Source organism: Atractosteus spatula, chromosome 19 (assembly GCF_055471065.1).
Source record: "Atractosteus spatula isolate fAtrSpa1 chromosome 19, fAtrSpa1.hap1, whole genome shotgun sequence".
Taxonomy (NCBI): Eukaryota; Metazoa; Chordata; class Actinopteri; order Semionotiformes; family Lepisosteidae; genus Atractosteus; species Atractosteus spatula.
In genome coordinates this window covers 4,402,905-4,426,270 of record NC_142724.1, presented here as the reverse complement: position 1 = coordinate 4,426,270, position 23,366 = coordinate 4,402,905, and the positions used below count along the sequence as shown (strand labels likewise).

The 23,366-nt window shown below is 42.4% G+C and overlaps 1 protein-coding gene across 1 annotated transcript in view; it reads left to right on the top strand.

Moving 5' to 3' along the window:
- Positions 1-23,366, top strand: part of lama5 (laminin, alpha 5) — an 84,557-nt gene that overhangs the window by 31,859 nt on the left and 29,332 nt on the right. The window contains exons 7-37 of the mRNA XM_088937197.1: positions 995-1,110; positions 3,636-3,754; positions 4,121-4,211; positions 5,126-5,260; positions 5,832-5,891; positions 6,278-6,418; positions 6,992-7,129; positions 7,720-7,854; positions 8,268-8,402; positions 8,855-8,992; positions 9,109-9,161; positions 9,580-9,679; positions 9,853-9,905; positions 10,238-10,343; positions 10,888-10,987; positions 11,113-11,269; positions 11,717-11,855; positions 13,109-13,251; positions 13,896-13,999; positions 14,762-14,915; positions 15,935-16,098; positions 16,430-16,538; positions 16,907-17,004; positions 17,159-17,366; positions 17,796-17,922; positions 18,559-18,698; positions 19,137-19,252; positions 19,574-19,785; positions 20,465-20,669; positions 22,273-22,417; positions 23,187-23,327. Coding sequence (XP_088793323.1) covers positions 995-1,110; positions 3,636-3,754; positions 4,121-4,211; positions 5,126-5,260; positions 5,832-5,891; positions 6,278-6,418; positions 6,992-7,129; positions 7,720-7,854; positions 8,268-8,402; positions 8,855-8,992; positions 9,109-9,161; positions 9,580-9,679; positions 9,853-9,905; positions 10,238-10,343; positions 10,888-10,987; positions 11,113-11,269; positions 11,717-11,855; positions 13,109-13,251; positions 13,896-13,999; positions 14,762-14,915; positions 15,935-16,098; positions 16,430-16,538; positions 16,907-17,004; positions 17,159-17,366; positions 17,796-17,922; positions 18,559-18,698; positions 19,137-19,252; positions 19,574-19,785; positions 20,465-20,669; positions 22,273-22,417; positions 23,187-23,327 — 3,982 coding nt within the window. The remainder of the gene's footprint in view (positions 1-994; positions 1,111-3,635; positions 3,755-4,120; positions 4,212-5,125; positions 5,261-5,831; positions 5,892-6,277; positions 6,419-6,991; positions 7,130-7,719; positions 7,855-8,267; positions 8,403-8,854; positions 8,993-9,108; positions 9,162-9,579; positions 9,680-9,852; positions 9,906-10,237; positions 10,344-10,887; positions 10,988-11,112; positions 11,270-11,716; positions 11,856-13,108; positions 13,252-13,895; positions 14,000-14,761; positions 14,916-15,934; positions 16,099-16,429; positions 16,539-16,906; positions 17,005-17,158; positions 17,367-17,795; positions 17,923-18,558; positions 18,699-19,136; positions 19,253-19,573; positions 19,786-20,464; positions 20,670-22,272; positions 22,418-23,186; positions 23,328-23,366) is intronic.

The window sequence follows — 23,366 nt, the reverse complement described above, 5'->3', positions numbered from 1 at the left end:
CAGAGCTCACAAGATGGAGACAGCGCGACCCAGCACTCCCAGACCCATGTTTGAACCATCGACACTAACCAGGCCGAAGCCAGTGATGTCTTGTTTAAGATTACATGGAATTTGTTTAGCATTTTCACATTTTTGTTTATTTTAGAAAAAAAAACGCATTGAGCTAAAATGTGTTCTAGTTGTCTATCTCATTTTTACACCACACTTGTCGCATTTCACAATATGCTACTCATCCCATCCTACAATTTGTTTCAATTGTGTAGGGTGAAACTCTGAATACACAGTGTGCTAGTGCCAGGATGACCTTTTCCGCTTAATTTAGGGCTTTTAGTTGGGAGTTTTATTTCTAGTTTAAATTAAAGTAAACTGTTGCAGTAGAGTGTGTGACAAAGTTAAAGCTCAGGAAGGTTTCAGTGATATGCATATACAATTACATAACTATATGGTTTATTCAATAGTGCATTCTCCCTCATTGATTGAAACTAGTTGCTGTTTTTCTAAAACAAAATCTTGGCCTGTTCTAGCATAAAACTTGCTTGAAACATACGGAGTCATACGGAAAGCACACTATTTAAATGTGATCATTTATATTATTTTCAGCCTTTTCTTAGCTTCATTTATCATTTCTAATTATTTTTACAATAACAGTGGTAAGCCTAATGAACCCTTTTTAATGTAGGTACTCTGACCAAACTGTACAAGAACAAGACTTTGATCTGTTTACAAATGCTGTGATTGTACTGGAGACCTAAATATCGTAGCACTCCATTGTTTCTCAGATCCAGATTCATTTTTAAAAGATAATAAAGGGTTGGTCAGTGCATGAAGCCCACAATGAAGAGTAATTATCTTGTTAGGTCAAAAATTGCTAGTAGCTGTTATTGGTTTGAACTTGATTTCCATTTGGCGTGTAGCACTGGTAAGAATAAGTGACTGAGGTCTTAGCTAATCCGTCTGAGAGTGACCATTTTTGTTGTTTTTTTGGATGTTAAAGACTGCAGTGTGACTGTCAGCACAGCACTTGTGGAGCATCATGTGACCGCTGTTGCCCGGGATACAACCAAATGCCCTGGAAGCCAGCTACCACGTACAGTGCCAATGAGTGTGAACGTGAGTAGAGACATTGAGTTCAAGTTGTACAGTATGAGTTGTTTCTTTTGTCTGTGTTCATAAGGAGCTTTTTTTCTGCCTTCCTTCACCTTGGGTGAGGGTCTTGTTTGGCCTAGGTCAAAGGTATTAGGAAACCAGCACAGCAGTTTATGTACCATAATACATAAACATCAGATCCTGAACCATGTTTGTAGGTCGAGTTATGTTAATTACATTGTAATTGTAATTGTACAATGGGTTAATTACATTGTAAAGCCTTCTTTTAGACTTTTCTTTACTGTCTTGTTTTTGGTTAAACGGAGACCTCAAAATAAAACATTTTGTACAAAAGCTGGGGCTGAACCTTTGGCTTTTGGTAGCTGTATCCAAACCCATGCTTTTCATCTGCTTGTACTTTTCATTGTTGTTTCTTGGTTTCCTACAGTGTTAAATATGTAACTCGGTTCAATTCTAGTAATAAATCTCAGGTATGTGAATTAAATTGCAAATCGAGGCTGTGTCAAACATAGTGATGCCAAAGAAAATAATGCAATTAGTTAGTACATACAGGTCAATGAAATATTAGTGTTTAAGAAAGGTTCCATTATGGCTAAAGTATGCAAGACGTCTCTCATGCTTGCTCTAGTGAATGCTAGAAGTTTAAGGTTGTACTAGCAGCTGGCTTCTAGTATTTTTTTAATGACTTTGCAAATTGGAAATTTGTATATTGAAGGGAGTGTGTTCTTGTTCGAGAGCTTCTGTGGGTGGATGAGGGCCTCCCCCATGCTGTCCTGTCTTATCTAGACTCCCAGTAAATTAGAACATCTGTCAGCAGGAATAAGAGGCACCAGCAATCTTTTCCCAGTCTAAAATAAATGGAATTGTTCTTTAAATGTTTTTACTGTGCATTTCAGGGATCGATCTCGCATGTCAATAGATTTTTGTATTTAAGAGAGGCCCATAAGGAAACGCTACAATCTATCCTTAATCTTTTTGATGACAGTCACGTGATCCAGTGACAAGGAATTGTACTGAAGTCATTACTCATTCCTGTTTCAGAACACGCAACAAGAACTTAATATTATTACTGTCTTTTTAGTTTCTTACTGCTGGATTCAGACAATAATGAGTTGCTCTACTTTCTTCCTAAAACTTGTCTGTAGTTTGAAAGTATTTCTCAACCCATCTCTGACTCTTGTTCCCCAACCCATCAAAAGAAACACATATGTGTATGAATTTCCGTGGTAAGTTTAAGAACATAATGTGCACAAGACTGGGTTGAGGAGACAGCCTTTCTGCTTCTTCTTAATCCCCAAGTCATTGCACCTCAATGTCCTTGGTCAGGCCAGGCCACAAGAGTATGACTGAGCAAAGGACCCCTTTTGTCTCAGGATTCTGTCTCCTTCTTCCTTCAGGTTCTCCTCATCCTCTTCCCCTCTGTCCTCCCTCTTTCCTGCAGCCCCCCTGGGCCTCTGGGGACTCTCCCTCCCAGGTGGAGCGTGTTTCTCCGCTGTGTTGAGCAGTCATGGGACTGTGAGTGCGTGCATGTGTGCCTTGAGTAACCCCAGAGCTCATTAGAGAGCTGTCTGTTGATACACAGGGCTGTACTCCCACCACCCTCCTGCACTGAAGGGCAGCCGCTCAGAAATCCTTGAAAGTAGATGCTGGTCCTTTGTCTTTGAGTTCCGCTTTAATAACCTTTGGGAGTTTTTCTTCAGTAGCCCCAGAAAAGGCCGTGGAAAGGTCCCGTTCTGAAATATGTCCCATATTGTTTGTGCCTCGCTTAAAACATCAGTTTAAACAAGTATTAAAGGAACAGGTAGAGGTTATTTCCATGCAGAAAAGTATGAAGAAAGAGAGAAAATTGCAGTGTTTTGTCTAGCATTTTGCTTTTTTTTTACAAGCAGAGAATTTGTCTGTGCTTGTTTTTTTCTGAACCAGCCCCCCATCTCTGTTCTCATCCAGATAAAAAATACATTATTTGCAATTTTTTTCAGTAATGCTTCAGAGCCCACATGAAAATAATGAGGCTCCATCCCATGACTCTCCTGGAAGCAACATTTAAAACAAATAATCTTTAAAAAATCTGTATGCATCACTGTATTGCAAATTTGGTTTTAGCTTAAAGTGTGAAGCATGATGTAGCATTTTGATTACTCTTAATTGAATGGAAAAATACTCATACTTTATACACTGTAATGAAAATATTCTATTAAATCGAGTTTTCAGACATTAAGGCATGCAGTGTGCTACTTTGTAATTCGGTGCTACAAGTGTAGTAAATCAATCCTTAAATTTGATTTAGTTTTCATTACTCTTATGTTAATTAAGATTTTAAACATTTCAGAATCTTGTTTTACTTTACACCTTTCAGTTCCATTCAGAATATATATCCTGCATGCTACCCCTAACTCCATGTTCTGATCTGAGATTGTCTGGAGAATGCATATTTTCTTTCGGCTTCTGATAAACTCCGCCCATTTTGCAGTGTAGCCCTAAAGCCTGCATGACTTTTAGTGCCACTTCTTCTTTTTCCCTTCGTACAGCCTGTAATTGCAACAAACACTCCTTTGATTGTTACTATGACCCAGAAGTGGATGAGCGCCGGGCAAGTGTCAATGTACATGGGGAGAACCGGGGAGGAGGAGTCTGCCTGGAGTGTCAGGTACGCAGCTGCAGACGATCTGAAGCCCGAGCTATCACAGGTCATTTTCACTGATAGCTGATGAACATCTGCTTGTTCTCTCACAAACGATTGGCCTGTATATTGCTGGAAATAAAGCTGTGAATGATGCAGTTTAGAAGATGGCTAATTTTACTCAAGTTTTATTGTCAGCAGTTTGCATGTATCTGGAGCACTTCCATTACTTAGCAAGAGGTGGGCTAGTGATTGTGTTTTGTGCTTTAAACAATTAAAAAGTGATGTTTTAACACCCAAATCTTTGAATCATTATTACATGGAAAGGTGATAATTTATTTTTTGGGGGAGCGCATTGGAATGTTGTTGTTGTTGTTGTTGTTTCCTTCACAGCATCACACCACGGGCATTAACTGTGAACGCTGCATCCCTGGATACTACAGGTCACCTGACCACTCCATAGACTCTCCACTGGCCTGCTCACGTGAGTGATGTCATCATGCGCTCTGTGTGGCAGCATGTGAAATGTTGTCTAGGAGACAGCAAATGTACTATTTGTCATTAAGTGAGTTTAATATGCGCTGTGAGATGGTCACTTAACAAGTTTTTCTATTTTGAAAATCGTCAGTATGCCCTAAGTATTTTAGGATTCGGTTAGATTCGTAACAGCTGTTAAGCGTTTTCTTTTACAGAATAGTATGAGATTTAAATCAGTCGTATTGAATTCAGTGGGATGTCATTTGCAAAGGAATTGATTATAGAAATGAATATAATAATACTGAAAGTGAAAAAGAACACGTGAGGTACTGTAATCGCAAAATGGAACAAAAATGGAAAAAAGTAAAATAGTTTTAGCAGAAGTATTTTTTTCTTTGGGTCCAATCTTCTCCATCTGTGCTAAAATGAGGCGAGTACAAAAGTTTTAAGTCAACCAATAGGCCAGTGATCTAGTACATTTGTTTGGGCTATTAGTAGGAATTTCACTGGACCACGCTAAGTATACCTGATTATGCACAGTAGATCCACACGTGCATTTACAGAAGAAACCTTACAGATTAGACCCCTTTAAAAACCCCTTTTAATTATCCAACAAGTTGGATAAGCAATTTCTCTCTCCTCTACCTGATCTCCTTGGTTGTGCAGCTGTTGTTTAACAAAAGCCACAGCACATCGCCCAGGTGGGTTCTGCACTTTAAAGGTGAAAGATGAAATGAGTCCCCTTCCATAGTTAAAGCCTGATACTTGTCTTAAACTGTATCCAGTTGTCTCTTTCCACCAGTGCCCTGTTTGGACACAATACTTGTAGGTCACAACTATGAGACAGACTAAGCTCCAGTCTAATCGGATCTTCAGTATTAAGGATTTCAGTTTCATTAATGTGTGGCTATTTGACCCCAGGGTGCGTCTGTGACTCGGCGTTCACAGACGGCACGTGTGAGGACCTGACCGGCCGCTGTTACTGTAAGCCCAATTACACCGGGGAGAACTGCGAAGCGTGCGCCGAGGGGTACGCCAACTTCCCCGAATGTTTCCGTGAGTCTCACTGCTCTCTTTCCTCACCGTGTAACAATTCAATCTGTGTGCCCGAGCTGTCTTTAGGGTTTGGTCCAAACGTAATTCGCTCTCTTCATGTTAAAGAAACAGGGCAGACACCTGTCACTGTATGTGGCGTCTTTAAAGAGTGTGTGACATTCTGAAGCAGCTGGGTATCAGAATGTACATTTTGTGTTGGTTTTGAAAATATTCTCACCCGTGTATGCTCTTTAAAGTTCTGTATATTTAAATACATTGTGTCCTTGTCCTAAAAGGGACATTTATGGCAACACATGTTGTGCCTGATTGATAACATGCACTTAGAAATGCTTTCGTTTAGACCAGAGGAATGACAGAACACATTGTCTCTCATCTCGCTCTCTGAGTGGTCGTCCGTAATAAGCCTTTTAAAAGTGCTCTAAACTGCACTTGGGTTGCATCCCTGCTGCAGAGAGCCCAAGTTTGCAGAGCAGGAGCAGGCTTGCTTGAGCTCCATTTCTCAGCTGTCTCCCTGTGTTGAATGATTCTTGTCTGCTCACCTTTCCTTCCTTCTTGGTTTGCGTCTGTGCAGCTGTTCCTGCCTATCCCAACAACAGCAACGGCGAAGCTCTACCTGCAGGGGAAATAATAAGTAAGGTTCTTGTGCTTTTTTAAAAAAATAAAAGTTGCCATTCAAATACCATATAGGTACCTGTAAGGAGGTTTTCAATCAGAGGTCCAGGTGCCCCAGGGTGTTCTCAGTGTCTGTTCAGGTGTCTCCCCAACAAAGGAAAAGTGCACAGTGGTTCTGCTTTGAAAAAGCTTACAATCAATCTGTTCTGCTTTAATATTTTGTAGTTAATTGTTATGTATTTGTATTACTAAATTTTGATTTACTGTTTAAAAATGGGAAATTCACAGAATTTCACAGTTTCCTGAAAGGAGGTTTTCCTGCCACAAAGGTTCAGGTCTGAAATATTAAATGCTAAAAAGATGATGGTGTTTTGACCTTCACTGCCCTGTCTCGTCATTCCACAGACTGTGAGTGTAATGCTGCTGGCACAGAGGGTAACTCCTGCCGCCCAGATCCCAGTCGCAGGGCCTGTGTCTGCAAACCGAACTTCCAGGGAATTCACTGTGACCAGTGTGCGCCCAATTATTTTGGACTCAACTGTCAGCGTACGTATGTTTGTTTTCCAAGTTCCATCCCGATCACAATTTTCTGTGAGGTTCTACTGTTGCTGAAAGTGTTGTATTTAGTGAACAACATGAAAACATTGAATTTTAAGTATGTCAGCAAGGAAAATTTTAGACTGATACTGTTAGCTAAATCTTTGGAGTCCTAACATAGCACACAATTGACACTTAGTTGCTGGCTGATTTTTGTTTTAAAATTTTATTTTTTGTCCGGACCGTTTTATTTTTTACCAAAATCTGAATCGGCATAATCCATGGTTTCCAATTTTCCTGGTCAAGATGTGCTCCCTGTTTTTTTATGAAAGCAAAAGGAACCATTTAAAGTTGCATGTCTAATGAGAGGAAATATAAATTAGAAAAGAAAAAAATATGTTTTTCTACATAGACAGCTGTGAAGTGGCAGTTAATAGATTGGTGCAAAAAGATTAAATCATCAGGTCTTTTGATTTCCTTGTAGTCAGGCGTTATCAGTTTCATCTGTTAAATTGCAAAATAACTCGGTACTAAATGTTTTGCTGTCTAGAATATTAACACCCCCCGTCCCTCTCCTCCCAGCCTGTCAGTGCACTGGACCAGGGGCCTTGGAAGGCAGCTGTGATTCTGAGACGGGACAGTGCCACTGCCGTAGTGGGTTTGAGGGCTACCACTGTGGCCGCTGTGCTCCTGGGTATTTCAACTACCCTCTGTGCCAGTGTGAGTTTCTGGGTATAACTAGTCTTTGCTGTACTTTGAGTTATGTAGCATACTGTATGTAATCCCCAGCAGATCTGTTGAGGAATTTTTAGATGTGTTAGGGCAGATAACTGATTGTGGCCAAGATGAGTGAGGTGTCGAAACTGAAACTGGGGTCTGGGGTGGGGGGGTTGTGTCCACCTTACCAGAAAATGAGGTCAGTGGGTCTGGCCTTTCATGAAAGTGAGGTCCATGGGTGTGGCCTTTCATGAAAGTGAGGTCAGTGGGTGTGGCCTTTCATGAAAGTGAGGTCAGTGGGTGTGGCCTTTCATGAAAGTGAGATCAGTGGGTGTGGCCTTTCATGAAAGTGAGGTCAGTGGGCAGGGTCTTTCATGAAAGTGAGGTCAGTGGGTGTGGTCTTTCATGAAGGTGAGGTCAGTGGGTGTGGTCTTTCATGAAAGTGAGGTCAGTGGGTGTGGCCTTTCATGAAAGTGAGGTCAGTGGGTGTGGTCTTTCATGAAGGTGAGGTCAGTGGGTGCTCTGATGAGAGGTCTTCTCAGGCAATCAAGAAGAGTGACTCCTGCCTTGCTTGTCTGTGGGTCTTCTTTCAGTGTGTGGCTGCAGCACAGTGGGCTCCTTGCCTGAAGTCTGTGACCCATTTGGCCAGTGTCTGTGCAGGCCTGAGTTTGATGGTCCACACTGTGAACGGTGCAAGTCTGGGTTCCACTCCTACCCCAACTGTCAAGGTACAGAGTCCTAGTCCCCATACTCTGACACTTGTGTGCTGACATAAAAATGTTTACTTTGGTGCAGATGCAGGGCAGTGTTGTTAAAGAGTTTCCACGGTGACGTAGGGTTAAAATGACATTTTAAGAAATGTATCATTTTACAAAAGCAAGTATGTACGTTTCCTTAGTTCTTTGTAGTTAAGGAACTGCCATATTTTGCCTTAGTGGCTTAGCGGCACTTTTCATTGTATTATCAAATAGACAACTGTGCTCTACATCCTAAAAACGAGAGATCTGGACATAAGGAGATCGAGAGGGAAGGGAGCAGAATGGGGTAGCTGTACTATTTGCTTTGGGACGTACAGGTGCTCTTTGGCGAATAGGTTTCCCTGACGTCCACTCCCACTGACTCCCAGTGCTGTCATTTGCAGTTTGCTCCTGTGACCCTCGTGGCTCTGTCGATGCCAGCTGCAGTGCCTCAGGGCACTGTCACTGCCATCCCAACTTCTCTGGTATTTCCTGCGACAAGTGTGCCCCTGGCTACTATGGTTACCCCAGCTGCACGCGTAAGTTTCCCACTCATGTCCCGAAAGTCTCTACCCTTATACCCTGGCCGCACATTTCATCCTCTCTATTTATAAGTTGCCTTTGAAGATTTTTACAAAACCTCATCTTGCAAGGATTGGACCTGGGTAAGATTTTCATTGCCTGGGCCTGTGTACTCTTTACAGCTCAAGTCCCTTTATTATGTGGTGGTGTGTCATTCCTTAAGGAATTTTACCCTGGTGAATTTTTTATTCTATTTTGCCAGGGGTTTTATCCTAGTTTTTTATGGTTTTAATGTGCACTATAGGATTACCACAGTAAATATTCCTATGAAACTGCTTTCAGTTAGGTATGTTGTTGTTTTCCCATGATGCAGAGTATTATAGATCACACAGTAAAAGTGCAGAAACGTGGATAAATATCCCTCTGATAAACAGTCATCAGGGATTATGTCTTCCATCTTCTTTCCCAGCCTGTCAGTGCTCGATGGAGGGCTCCCATCACAGCTCCTGTGACCAGTTGACTGGGCAGTGTTACTGCTTGCCCAACGTGGTTGGCCAGCACTGTGACACCTGTCACCCAGGAGCCTATGGCTTTCCTCAGTGTCAAGGTAGAGCCAATAATATCATTTCCGAATCACTTGATGTTGTTGTGCTTGTCCGCCCTGTTAAACTGCCAGAGTAAAACTGCACTTTTCTTCTGATTATTGATTCATCTTCCTTGCAGTTGGCTCCTGCAACCCAGCTGGTTCAGCACAGAATGAAGTCTCACCCACAGCTGTAAGTACAGGTCTTGTGGTAGTAAGAGTCCCAGCTGTTGCTTTGGTGAATGTTTTTACATTACAAGAGCTAAGGGACAATTCAGTCCCTTACAACCTGTTTCTTGTTCCAGCTGAACTTTTACTGGCTTCATCAGGGCTAAGTGTCTGATTCATTGAACGAATGTACATTGTTTTATCAGTTTCAGAAATGTTTTCAGGGTGTGCATTCTGTCTCCAGTCAAGTGCATCATTAAAATCACCATATGTGTAGAACATGTAAAAGATGGAAAATGTCCAGTTAAGGTCACATGTCCATCAGTTATGTAATCAACAACTTAAGGAGAAGCAGAAAGTTACTTGGGTTTTGTATGCCTGCTTTACAATAACACCTTCTTCCCTCTTCTCAATGAGAGACTCCCTGATTCATTTCTCCTCAGGGTGTCTGTGTGTGCCGGCCATATGTTGAAGGCTCGTCCTGTGACCGATGCAAGCCCCTGTATTGGAATCTCTCTTCAGACGTGCTCTATGGATGCATGAGTAAGCCGAGACTGGTCAGATTTATTGCTTTGTAAACGAGGAAATCATGTAGGCCAGTAGGGGGTTTCCAGGTCTTGCAGCCACCCTTAGCTGCAGTGCACATTACAATTCTGACCTTACGGTTTTGTTTTTTAGGCAGAAGGTCATTTCTAATTGTCATTTATTTTCAACAGGCTGTGATTGCAACACAGAGGGCACATTGAGCACAGTAGCAGAATGTTCCCAGGTTTGTAGTCACAGATTCCATTAATTATGCATTGATTTTAAACTGTTACTAGAACAATCATTTTTCAAAGACCTTCTTCAGAAATATTTGTATCAAGTACTACTGTATTAAGTAGGTCCTTGATCTGTTTGGGTAATGGTACGCTGACAAAGATTATGAAAGAAATGGTACTTTGGAACTTTGTCATATTATGTACTGTAATCGGCTTTCATGTCGTATTTCTTAAACCCGTTTCGCTGACATCCTGTGATTTAGTTAGTAATTCTGTCGCATACCTGTCATATGTGAGGGAAGCTGCAGTCTTCTGATACCATGTTCTCCTTCCCTCCCAGAGGAAAGGCCAGTGTTTCTGCAAGCCGAATGTCTGCAGTGAGACCTGCTCCACCTGCAAAGATGGCTTCTACAATCTGGAGAGAACAAACTATTTTGGGTGTCAAGGTGGGGTATGCTGAGAAGATAAAAATAGTGTTAAGTTGTTCAGATCTGATAACACTCAGGGGTGCTGGGTACTATTAACATTCAATGTTTTGTGTGCACTGTAGAATGATATATGAAGAACGTAATAAAAAGCTTTGATGGCTATACACCAAGAGCCGCTGAAGTCATTCCAGCATTACTTACTGCAGTTCATTTATAGATGCATTTTCTGAAACTGGCGTGCTTTTAGTAATCTGATATCCAGTATCTGAACTGTGAGAACAGTTACAATAGAAATGGCACAGGGGTCTGGTGAAGATGGGTGGGTCATGGAGAAAAGTATTTTTAATGGGAAATGATATCTTTGTAGTTCTTTTAACTAGGAGGTACATCTAGTTACAAAGGGGGAATGCTTCTTTAAACAAGGGGAAAGGCGTTCCCCTCAAGTATACCTGAACTAGCTACATCTCTGATGTTATTGCATTAAGTGTTTGATGATACAGCTGTGCTGCCCTGCATTTTGACCCCACTTGTTGTCTAGCCTTCCTGTCTGTGTCATCCTAAGGCTGTCAGTGTGATATCGGAGGCTCAGAAGGGCTCTCATGTGAAAAGAGAAATGGAAGGTGCAGATGTAGACCCAATATCGAAGGACCAAAATGCACTCGGTAAGTGTTCTGTAGGGCTTCAAAGTAAGGCTATGAGGAACCAGTTCTGTGCAAGCGCAACAGTAGACAGCTCAGTAGTCCTTTATGCACTTTTCCTCATATCCAGAGGCTTTGTTTGCTTGCAGGCCAAAGAGTAACCACTACTTCCCTGATCTGCACCACCTGAAGTTTGAAATAGAAGATGGCACCATGCTGGATGGCAGGCCGGTTCGCTTTGGTTACAACCCGCTGGAGTTTGAGAACTTCAGCTGGAGAGGCTACGCACAGATGTCTCCCATTCAGGTAACTACTGACCTGTAGTATACTGTTATATAGTTTTATCTAAGACTCGCCTTTCTTTTGTTCATTTTTAACCTTAACAGATAAGCAAGATCCTATTTGACATTTGCATATGAGAAGCTGTAGAAAAGTGAAATGTGCTGATTTTTGTGATTTATGATTTCTGTGATTTTCCTTCTGTGAATATATCTGCAGATGTTGAGCTTTACTCTTATCTCCTTCAATCCTGTAGCATGTCTTCTTTTTTTCGCTGAAAAAAGAGCATTTCTCCCTCTGCCAGGTGTGGAGCTAGGTGTAGTTGGCTTTGGCTTGCCACAGGCTCTGGTCCGTGTTGGGGTCAGGGGTGCAAGCTGGGTGCAGGTTGGCGGTGGTTATGGAGGTGGTGGTGGCGGTAATAAGGCATGGCTTTGCTTTTTTTCCTGTTTTGTTTCTCTCCCTCTCTGCTTCCAGCCAAAGGTGGTGGTGTCGGTGGTTGTGAACTCTCCCGACCTGTTTCACATAGTCTTTCGCTATGTCAGCCGGGGCTCCTCTCATGTCAGAGGAAGGGTTTCGGTCCTGGAGGAGGGGAAGCATGTTGTCTGCGCCAACTGTAAGTGCTGACCTCACCCCTTCCAAGCCATGGTCATTTTTTTTACTTCTTCGCTGCCTGCTCTCTTTCCTTTTTCCCTTGGGGAGAGGCTGTTTTCTTGATTAGCAAAGGTTCAGAGCAGTACATGCTTGTCCAGGGTTTCTCCTGGAGAAAGAGTCCTGTGGACTCTTTCCTGGCCCCAGGCCTGTATGTGGGCCCACATCTGCTGTAATTCCCCCCAAACGCCTCTGTGTCTTTCCAGAGTACAGTGAGAGTTGCAGTTCACGTGAACGAAGCAGAGCTCTATCTCTTCCGTTTCATCCTCAGATATGTTAATACAGGAGCTGCCGTCTACTACGGTAAAATTACAGCATATCAGTCTAACAGAAAAGGTAAGGAGCAGGCGCTTTGCAAACTTCCAGCAGGGGTTTGCTGGATTAACAAAGTGTTTTTTTTAAATTTTGTTTACATCAGTCCGTCAGTTAGAGATATGGAGGCTTAGTTCCCATCTTATTTTATGAGCGTGAGTGCAGGTGTCACCATATTTATTTTAAATCGGAGAAAATATTCATCGATCCTCACAAGGAATATAAACCATGTGACGTCCTCTTTAGACTAAAAGTGCCAATTTGTTTTTCGAATCTACATTCAACCAATGTCAAGTGCAGAATAATAAAACTAATAATTGCTTGGATATATACGGTATAGTGCCTTTTGCCTTAGCAGATCTCAAAGCACTACACATATAGTAAAGTCACCTGAGCGACATGCTGCAACCATTCTGTGCTGGCAGCCCAACTAACAATAGATTTAGTTTAAATGGGAGGTCCTCACAAGTACAGAAATACCAATAGGTGTGTCTGTTTGAGACTCCATCCACATTTCTTTGGAATTACTAGGTTAAGGGCAAGTGAATGGGTTGTGTGTTCATTCTTCAATGTGTGTGTTTGACATTAAAAGTGTCTGTATTGTCTCTGGTTTGAATGAATTGATCTTGGATACATTCAAACTATTCAATGATAAACCATCTCATACGGTCTTATATTTTTGTATAGCGAAGTCCATTTTAGCATTTCAAAGCAGTTCTCATAATTTGTAATGGTTACAGAATTCACATTTGATCATGGGTAAGTGAGGTGTCTGATCCCAATACTGATCCTTATATTTCAGTATTTATTATTTAACCCACCTACATATGGGATACAAGAGAATCATTTTAAACTTCAAATATTATTTCTTAAGTCTGAAATAATATTCCTTTTCCCTCTGCGCAGGCTCGGATCAGTCCAAACAGATCATCTTTGCACCTAGTTCAGAGCCCTCCTTTGTGACTGTGCCTCAGAACAACTTTGTGGAACCTTTTGTCCTCAACCCTGGCACCTGGTCTGTTGTCATCGAGGCCGAGGGCATTCTGCTGGTGAGGATCTCTGCGTCATATGGCTGCTGTCTGTTTGGGCACAAGTTGTTTCAAATCTGGAACTGTTGAAATGAAACTGAAACGTCTTTTGTTTCCTGTTCTATATAAGTCCATCTCTTTTTCAAGAATGATACCAGACTGACAAATGGTGGAAAACCTTTTTTTTCTATTGTGATTCTTGTTCACTTAAAAACTAGTTTTCTATTGTGGTCAAGTTTTTTTCCTTGGAAGCTGCTTTGTTGTGGGAACTTCAATGGAAATTTGATATATAAATATTTCTTATTCGACCACAATAAGGACATAACAAAAGTTCAAAACAACATGGGGCCACTTGACCCATCTACAGTAGTTCTTTTGGTAGTTAGTACCTAATTGACCCAAATATCACATCCAGCCATATTTCTGAAAAAAATCCAGGGTTCTGGCTTCAACAGCCTGGCTGGAGAACTTATTCCATACTCCTACAAACCTTTGTGTAAAGAAGTAAGTTTTGAGTGAAAATATTTGTGTTAATAAATTACACAGTAATAGTGTGTAATTCATAATTTATGATGTGGGCTGACTTCAAGAATGTGTTAAGAGTCACAATAGCAACAATAACAATCTTGTTTGAATTGCAATGTTTTCTCGGGCCTTTCTTTCAGGACTATCTGGTGCTATTGCCCAGTGCATACTATGAAGCACCCATCCTGCAGCTAAAGGTCACAGAGCCTTGCACCTATGATCACTCTCCAGAAGCCAGCCAAAAGTAAGGCACGCATACATCCTTACAGTGAGAACAAAATTGTTGTCTACAAAGATTATTTTTTGTACAACTGTTGTAGGAAGAGTTAAGAGTAATATGACAACACTTTGTTTACTACATAACCATTCAAAATAAGATTCATGGTGCAGAATAGGCTTGTGCTTCCTGATTTGGAAGAAGTGGTTAGAAAATGAATGGTTGGATGGATGTGGTGCAGAATGGTTATTGGTTAAATGCAACAGAAGTATACCAGGGTAATATGACTGAGCTAAAAACAATGGACAGGCATCAAGAAGTACATTATTGGTGACAAATAGAGGTAACTTAAATAAGAGGGTTTTAACATAGAATGGGAGCAGGACCCCCAGGTGCAGTCTGAAGGGATCAGATTTAAGTAACCTAAAGATGATGAGGAATGGAGACGTCCTGGTGTGCACAAGCTGCTGGGATCTTCCTAAGAGGAGCTGACGAAGATGATGAGTGGGACAGACATTGGCAAGAAGAACCTTTATCTGGAGGACTGGATAGGAGCAGCATAAGGTCGAAGTCAAACTGGTCTTGATTTGTCTGCTTGAGTGAGGGTGCATTTTCAGCACCACCTCATGCATTAGCACAGCTGCAAAGCTTGTCCTCACTGTGTGCCTCATTGCATTTCACAATGCAATTGTTATGCACAGTACCACAGCATAAGGATACTGTGGTGTGGTGTGGCAAGATGCAGTTAGTGCCTCTAAATTCAGCCATTCTGCTCTCCTCTCATCACAGCTGCCTGCTGTACAAGTATCTATCCCTGGATGGGTTTCCCTCAGCCTCAGGCAGGGATGCCACCTGCAGATTTGACAATCACCTGCCCAGGCCCTGCCAGACAGAGAAGATCACTCCTCACCACCCCTCCATGGCCATCTGCAGTGGAAACGACGTGAGTGTCCATGTTGCACACCACACCCCATTCTTCTGAGATGGGTTGCAACAAAAACCTCTATTCTATAGCAGACATGGATAAACCATCAACCATTTTAGTAACCTGAGGACAGCTGTAGTAGTGCGCCTATTGACTCTCATTTCCATTTTATACCCAGAAGAGATTTAAGGTACAATGCCTATGGCTGTGGTTCTCAGTTCTGGCCCTGGTGACCCACACATCTGATGGGTTTTCATGCCATCCCACCTTCATTTGATAGCTGAAGCCTTTCTTGATGTTGCTTCATTGGAAAATTTTGCATTTGGTTTCAAGTCACAAGTCTGGGATTTCATTTCACTTACAAAATACAATGGTTACAGCTGCAACATGTTTAAGAGCTGGAAACAAACCGTTTATTACGAAGGCAATGAAGGGTTTGATTGTGTAACTGAGGGCTTGGCTGGAACACAAACCAGCACTGGGACCCAATGCTCCATAGCAAAAAGCATTAGAAGAACCTCCCAGTTCCAGAAATGTGCTATAAACACCTGTAAATTATTTTAAAAGATGGAAAATAGGAAAGGACAAGGGTAATCTTGCTCTTTGTTGTTAATTTAATTTGTCTCGGTGAAAAGGGCATTTGACTCCTACCCCAACAAGGGAGAGCCCTAATCCCATTTATCATACAGGTTACTGAAATCACCATTTTCCAAGGACTGGGAACAGTTGTACATTATTGATTGATTGAGAGAACACGTAATTGTATCAATTAAGGGAACTCTGCGTTTTGAGGACTGAAGGGGTTTCTGAATTTTGCTCCAAATGATCTTATTTGATAATTAATGACAATTAAGTCATTCCATCTCATCTGAAATTTTACATTTGATGGTCGCCTATAAAACATGCTGATCTTGGTATTGCAAGTCCCTTATATTACCCCTTGTACTGTAGCTCATTTACAGTATGTGATAATATCATTTTTTCTGATGTCATTTGGGGAACTGTGAATATCTTGCCTCTTACTCCCTGCCTTGTAGCTCAACGTGCAGTTCCGGATCCCAGTTCCCAGGCCAGGCAGCTATGGCCTGGTGCTGGAGTATGTGAACGAGGATGAGTCTCTGCAGACGCTGACTGTGTCTGTGAACTCGCCAGGGGTGCAGACACAAGTGGAGATCATCAAACTGTACCACTGCAAGTACAGGTGAGGCCAGGACAAAGGATGTGCACACTGGCTCAGACTTCAGTCTGTTGAAGTTTTCCGGTCCTGACTAAAGGGTATAGATGATACGCAAAACTATTTCTTTGCAGTGTGTTTGGGAGGCAGCATATATTAAAAGACCTAGAGCTGGTCTGTATTAGATCTGGCAATGGCACACATTTCTTGTGAACTATCCTGATTCCATCAAATATCATATGAAATCCAATTCAGATGTTTTTACCTTTATTAATGACATTTAGACACCTTAATAGCAAACCCACATTCCTAAAAATGGGAATCGCGTCATGATGTTTTTTTTTCCATACTCCTTTAGCTTCATGTGCCGGGTTGTCTCCACTGACAGCAAGAATCGAGTTGGTATTTTTTCCTTGACAACAGAGGCAGATGTGCAGTTTATTGCAGACAGAGCCAACTTCTTCCTGGTGAGTTTGGCTAACTTTTAAATAATGTTTGATCAATGTAATAAGCTTACCATGATGTACCACATACATAGCAAGATTTATTCCACTTTTTAAGTCCAAATTAGATGCATGAATATATAATCAAAAAGGTTCTTATCATTGGTATGACACATAGCTTTGTGTCAGTGTTACACTTCCTTACATAAGGTGTTCCAATATGAACATTCTCCTCTCTTTTAACAAGTCCTCATTCCATGAATTATTCAGTGTAGAATCTATGAAGCTCAAGCACAGAATACACACAGTTGCAGACGGGTATCCTTGTGTGAACATCCTCTTGCTCTCTAACACAAGATCTGTCCTCTGTCCTCATTTCCATGTATCTCCAGCACAAGATTTATCTCATCCCTCATGAGCAGTTCACTATGGAGTACGTGGAGCCCCGTGTGCACTGCATCAGCACGCATGGGACATTCTCACCAGCCAAGTACGCTGCATTAATAATTGAAATTTCTGTCCTTTATGAATTTTGATTTGTTATCGACAGTGAAAGGAAGTTTGGCACCATCTGCTAGCTTTTGTGGGCTGCTTCCTTTCCTGTTGAGATGTGCTTTATAAGAACTGTTTCTCTCCTTTCCCAGCCTTGCCTGTATCCCATCCCGATTCCAGACTCCCTCCCAGTCCATCATGCTAAGGGAAGGCCAAGCTTCTTCCATCCCAGACTCCCTGCCCTTCTTCCACGAGTCGCAGGTCATCCCTGCGGAAAGACCCGGCTGGGCGGAGCGCTCTGAGGATCGTCCACCCACTGCAGCAGACAACTCTGAGCACATCCGCCTGGACCGTTCCCAGGTACAGGAGCAGGAATGCCCGGCAGAGCTGGGAAAGAGAACAGACTGTAGGTCTTAGCATCCCATGCAAGCTTCCACAGGCAGACCGATTCCATTTCAACTCTGGATTTGAAAGCTGAAATTGTGTATCACAGTAAACTGGCAGAATTTATCTGAATTGAGACAGTTTAATTTATTTAACACTAAAATAAAAAATTAAAGTCTGACAATAGTGGAAAACTGATTGGTGCATGTTGTGTGAAAAAAATCTGGTTCATGTTGCACTTCTTGTATTGTAAAAAACAAAGTCTCGTTAGGAAATATGAGCATATTTGTTTTGACAGTCCTCTTACAGTCAGAGAAACACATTTTGAGAAAACAATAAGCTTATGCTGCCTTGTGGGGAGAATCTAAGTCCATTTTTCGTGTGTTTGGCTGCTCTTCCCTGCAGAACGCTGTGGTTTATTCCACCCGTGTTCAGACTCTGGGCCGCTATGTCTTCATTCTTCACTATCACCAGCCAGACCATCCCACCTTCGCGGTCCAGGTCTTCCTCAACGCCGGCCGCGTCTGGCAGGGTAAGGCCAAGCTAGAGAGGATGATGGGACCGTGGCATGTCCAAGCACCGTGATTTATATTGTGCTGGGAAGCCAACATCTCTGCTTCCCCTGGGCACTTCCATTACACTAGCTGACCTCTCACTGTGTGCAGTGCTTAAGTGTTCCTTTTCAAATGTCAAAGCTCAGTTTGGCATGATTTAAAAACCTGCTTAAGGTCTATCTGGACTGCCTGGACTGCTGACCTTTTCAGACGTGTTTACAGTACCTTCTGTGTAACATTACTGAAGCTGGTCAACAGTTAGGACTTGATTCTAAAAGGGCTGGATGTTGTTGCACAACCACAAAAAAAAGTTGGAACTTAAATGGCACAAGGATGTTTAGACATCAGTGGGGATATTAAAAAAGCAGGCCTTAAATCCTTCACTGTTCATCAGAGTGGGGTCAATACATGAAACAGTGTTGAAAAAGACTGTTATTTAGCTCTGCAAGGAAATACTGATTGATTTTACTACTCAAGTGAAAACTGACATCTTACATTTTCCCTCATGTAGTTATATACTGTAGAACTAGGTCATTTCCTTCCCTTGTGCTCTGAGCGGGTTTTCTGTGGTTCCCTTTGCCTGAGGTAACCAGTTTTTCTGTTCCTCATGCCAGGCTATGCCAACGCTACATTCTGCCCACATGGCTACGGCTGTCGCAGTACCCTGAGCTCGGAAAATAAAATCATCCTGGACGTGACGGACAATGATGTGTTTCTAACCATCCGTGTGCCTGATGGAAAAACTCTGTGGATGGTAAGGGTCAAGGAGAAATCAGGTGGTCTCAATCAAAGTGTGACTCCAGTTCTGTGGTGCTCTCCTTGGTCTGTGTGTTCACACTATGCAGGACAATTGCTTGGAGTTGTGTGCATTTGTATTTATTTTGTGCTTTTATTAGGGTTTCAGATCTACAGTGCATTATTTCATTCTCTTTCCTTTGCTTAGGCCACTTTTTTGTTTAACAATGACTCTGTGGTTATTGCCCACTTGAGTAATACATATGTATAGCTTTTCTACATATGTATATTCAGATGTAAAACTTTATGTATAGGACATTAGTGAATGAAAGAAAGAAAATTTGTTGAAAGCTGCTCACTTGTTCACATGATGTCCCCTTCTGATCAGTTTTTGATTCTCTGCTATTTGTAGAGTGTTGTTTTATTGAGATGATTACCAGTAAATCTGCTCTTTTAGGATTATGTTCTGGTTGTCCCCGAAGGGAGCTACAACCCTAGCTACCTCACAGAGGAACCCCTGGACAAATCATACGACTTCATCAGTAATTGTGGTTTGGACAGTTTTTACATCAAGTAAGAATTTTATTATATCACATAGCGGGCGTCAGAACGCAAAATGTAAACTTTTGTTTTCATCGGAGTGAATGGAAATAAAAAGGTGTGTGCCACTGAGTCACTGTTTTAGCTTGGCTGTAAAATGGTTAAGCAGGAGGCGTTAAAACCTCAGCATGTCTTTCTCTACGGCAAACAAGCAAAAAAAATGAGAACGGACACTGATTTCTTTCGAGGTTGTGATTCATTTGGCAGCTCTGGAAGTTGAGGCACAGTTTGTGTTAGTTTTTACCTCAGACGCCCTCAGTTTGTGACTCTCTTTTCCTTCCTGTCGCTGCGCAGCCCCACGGCGTCCTCTCCCTTCTGCAAGAACTCGGCCATTTCTCTGTCGGCGTTCTTCAACAGCGGCGCCCTGCCCTGCGGCTGCCACGAGGTGGGAGCGGAGGCCGCCGCGTGCGAGGCCTTCGGCGGGCAGTGCCGCTGCCGGCCCAACGTCATCGGGAGGGACTGCTCGCGGTGCGCCACGGGCTACTGGGGCTTCCCCAACTGTCGACGTGAGTGCTGGGGGGTATCGGGGCAGCTGGGCAGCGGAGGTGGGGGTAGTACCCACCAGAGGTGAATGTGTGTCACGGGAGAAATTTTCAGTGCTGTGGGTGGTGTATGTCTGGCACGGCAGAGTGGGGGTTACCATTGCATTGCTCTGCAGTCCTGTCTGTGATTCTGGCCAAGGACATTTTCTGTGCCGTGCTTTACTGTGGGTGCTCGAGTGTTTTTCCACAGCCCAAGGGCATGCAGCGCACGTTAAATTGCTTCCTGTTAATGTGTGTGCTGCAATGGCATCTCATCTGGGATGTAGTCCTGTACCTGGCAGGTTACAACACAGCTCTCCATGACCCTCCTCTGAACAATCTAGACGTTACTGAGAATGGAGGGCTGGATGGGTGAATCTAATTTCAACTACATATTAAACAAGTTGTTTGTTCTGCACAGAAATAATACACTAAACCGGAAAAAACAATTTTGAAACAGCCTTCTGTCCACTAAATTGTATGATCCATACCCGTAATTTCCCTACAGCATGAACTATTTTTTAGACCCTGTCAATTATACCATCATTTCGAATAAAAATAAAAATGAAAGATTTTTCCATTTAAGAGAAAAACAAGTCGAGACGCTGTTTTTCGACGTTCTGGTTCCGTTGCTCTGGTAACCGCCTCCTTCCTGCCTCCTCAGCGTGCCAGTGCGGGACACGGCTGTGTGACGAGGTGACGGGAGAGTGCATCTGCCCGCCGCGCACCATCGTGCCGGAGTGCATCGTCTGTCAGCCGCAGACGTTCGGCTGCCACCCGCTCGTTGGGTGCGAGGAGTGCAACTGCTCCCGGCCTGGCATTTCCGGGCTCACTGACGACGGCTGCGACCGGGAGAGTGGGCAGTGCAGGTAACCTAGCAACAGGAGAGCAAGGCACTATGGGATACAGAGCATGACGGGAGCATTTGATGTGTTCTGATTCACAATTTCCAGATCTTGGGTTGCCATTCCAGAGACATTCCGGCCATGAAATCTTGTTTACCTAAAGTATCCCGTGTCTGTGATGTTTATTCTGTTTTGTTTACTGTCACCATGACTCAAAGAGAATTACAAAGAACATTTAATACAGCAGGTTTAACATCTATTTCCCAGGGTCATGATTTTTTGAAAATCTCTTTTCCCACAGTACTTTGGTACCTAAAGCAAATCTTAATGTGACCTTCAGGACTGCTAGTTTTGACCTTATGTCTAGCAGGCTGTTCATATTTATTTTCAGCCTTTCTTTATAATCTTATTTCTTACAGTAATATGAAAGTGACAGTGTTTGGGATCAGAAAGCTTAAACAGTTATCGTGCAATTGAGTGACTCTGTAAGCTTCAGATTTGGCACGAAACACAATTCACTAAATTTGGCATTGTGGGACACATGAAGAGTGATCCATTTGTCCTGATAACACCTCTTAGGTTTCCTGTTTGTAAGCATTCTGCGCTCATTTCTTTTTGCAAAAAGAAAGATAGCGAACTGGTTCTAGCTGTCTGATGGATCTGTGGAGATGTTGCACTGTGGGAACAGTCAAAGCTTGCGCGTGACTCCCACTGAAGCTTGACATTTCTATAGCTAATTGTGGTGCATTTCAGTGACCTTGAAGTGTTGGGGTTAAAGAAACATATACTTAGCAATCTGACAGGAATTCTGGTCTCTTTCAATGCTTTGACTACGGAGGGAAATGATGAAAGAGCACTGCGGCCCAGAGCTGATGCTATTTGAGAGGCGGGAAGGACGTAGCGGTGGGGGGAATGGGGAATGAAGAGCAGGGTGTCTTTTGTCCTCTCTTCCCTGTGGTCACTCAGCAGGGAGGAATCTAGCGGTTGGGTGCCACATTCTTCCCCTTGCGTTTCTAATCTCCCAAGAATTTGTCTAGACATGAAGAGGTAGTAAAGGTTCTGTCAGAAACACTGCGAGGGTTTAAAGGCCAGAAACTTTACATCTGCTCCAGATGCCTGCACTGCATTACAGCAGATATTCGGGGGCATGTCATTGTGATGGGTGAAAGAAAGAACTGTATTTATTTTTCCCTTTTTCAATGTTGTGTGATTAGAGGTCAGTTTTGTGTGGTTTTGAAAACCATGCTCTGGAAGCCTGTTACCATATAAGTTTTAAAACTACCAAGCTTTTCTGCAAAATTGATTTGTAGCACTGCGAACCAGGATCAGTATTCTTATCTTCGTGTAACAAAACCTCTTTTACATTTTAATCTGTGAACTAATTTAGGAATTCTTCAACTTACCTTTTTACTGTTTTTTCTAGGTACCTCAAAAATAATTTTCTTCAGAAAATTACATAATTACATAATTAGCTTTTAACATCTCAAGTTACTTCAATCTTCAGCTAATTCTATTTTCAGTTTTGTTTTCCACAGATACTACTATTGAATGTGTGAAGTATTAAATAGCTACAGTACAAGTTCTCTTTGGTTAATCTTTCATATACTGTATATATTTTTTTACTTAGGTGCAAGGCAAACATTATTGGGCGCCAGTGTGACCACTGTGCCCCTGGTTTCTATGGTTACCCCAACTGCAGACCTTGTGACTGCAGTGAAGCTGGCACGGAGTCAGGAATCTGTGACTCTGTCACCGGGCAGTGCCTGTGCAAGGTGAGAGCTTTTTATTGTCTTTTCCCACAGGTACTGGGCCTGTGTATCCCAACATTTACTGCACTGAGCAGGACATAGTCAATAACAGCCTCTTTCCCCTCTTGGTTTCCCGAGAGACGCTGGTTGTTTGTTCTTTGTTTTCTTTGTCTTTGTTGCTTCTTTTCCTCTGACTTTGACTTTAATTGGTAAATAATGAAAAGTTTACACTAGTGAAGAGAGTGGAACATCTGGCTGAAACTACTGTTTTCCAGCGCTCATTTTTTTCCAGCCCTCCATTTCTGTGTACGTTCCTTTTATTGTTTTTTAAAGGTACCATTTAGAACAATAAAGCATAAAACTACATATTTTTAGTAAGAAACTACTTCTAGTGATAGTTCTGCTGCATTTATGTGCTCCCACAAATCATTTTGCAAAAACAAATGTTGCATATTTTTGGTATATAAAAAAGTATATACTGAAACTGTAAAATTAACAAACCTTCAGATTAAGCCTGACTTTTAGTACAACTATATAGACACCTTACGCAAATAAATATTGTTTTTATTTAGGAGTTCGGCGTTCTGATTGGGTGTGAACCCAGAACACATTTCCATTCATTCTTGTGGGAAATTTGCTTTTTGAACTGCACTGCCCTTTTCAGGAACATGTCGAGATCTACCTGTAATTGTTCCTGCTAAAAATGTCAGCGCATGGATTGTAGTAACATTCCGGCTATGAATGCGAAGGCAGGTCCAGCTTGCTCAAGTCCTGTGCCTTCTCTGCCCCCCAGGAGAACGTGGAAGGTGTGAGGTGTGACCAGTGTCGAGTGGGCACCTTCCTCCTGGACCCCAGCAACCCCAAGGGCTGCACCAGCTGCTTCTGCTTCGGCGCCACCGATCGCTGCCGCAGTTCCGAGATGCGCCGTGTCGAGGTGCCTACAGTCCGACTGCTGAGAAAACACAAAAAAAGA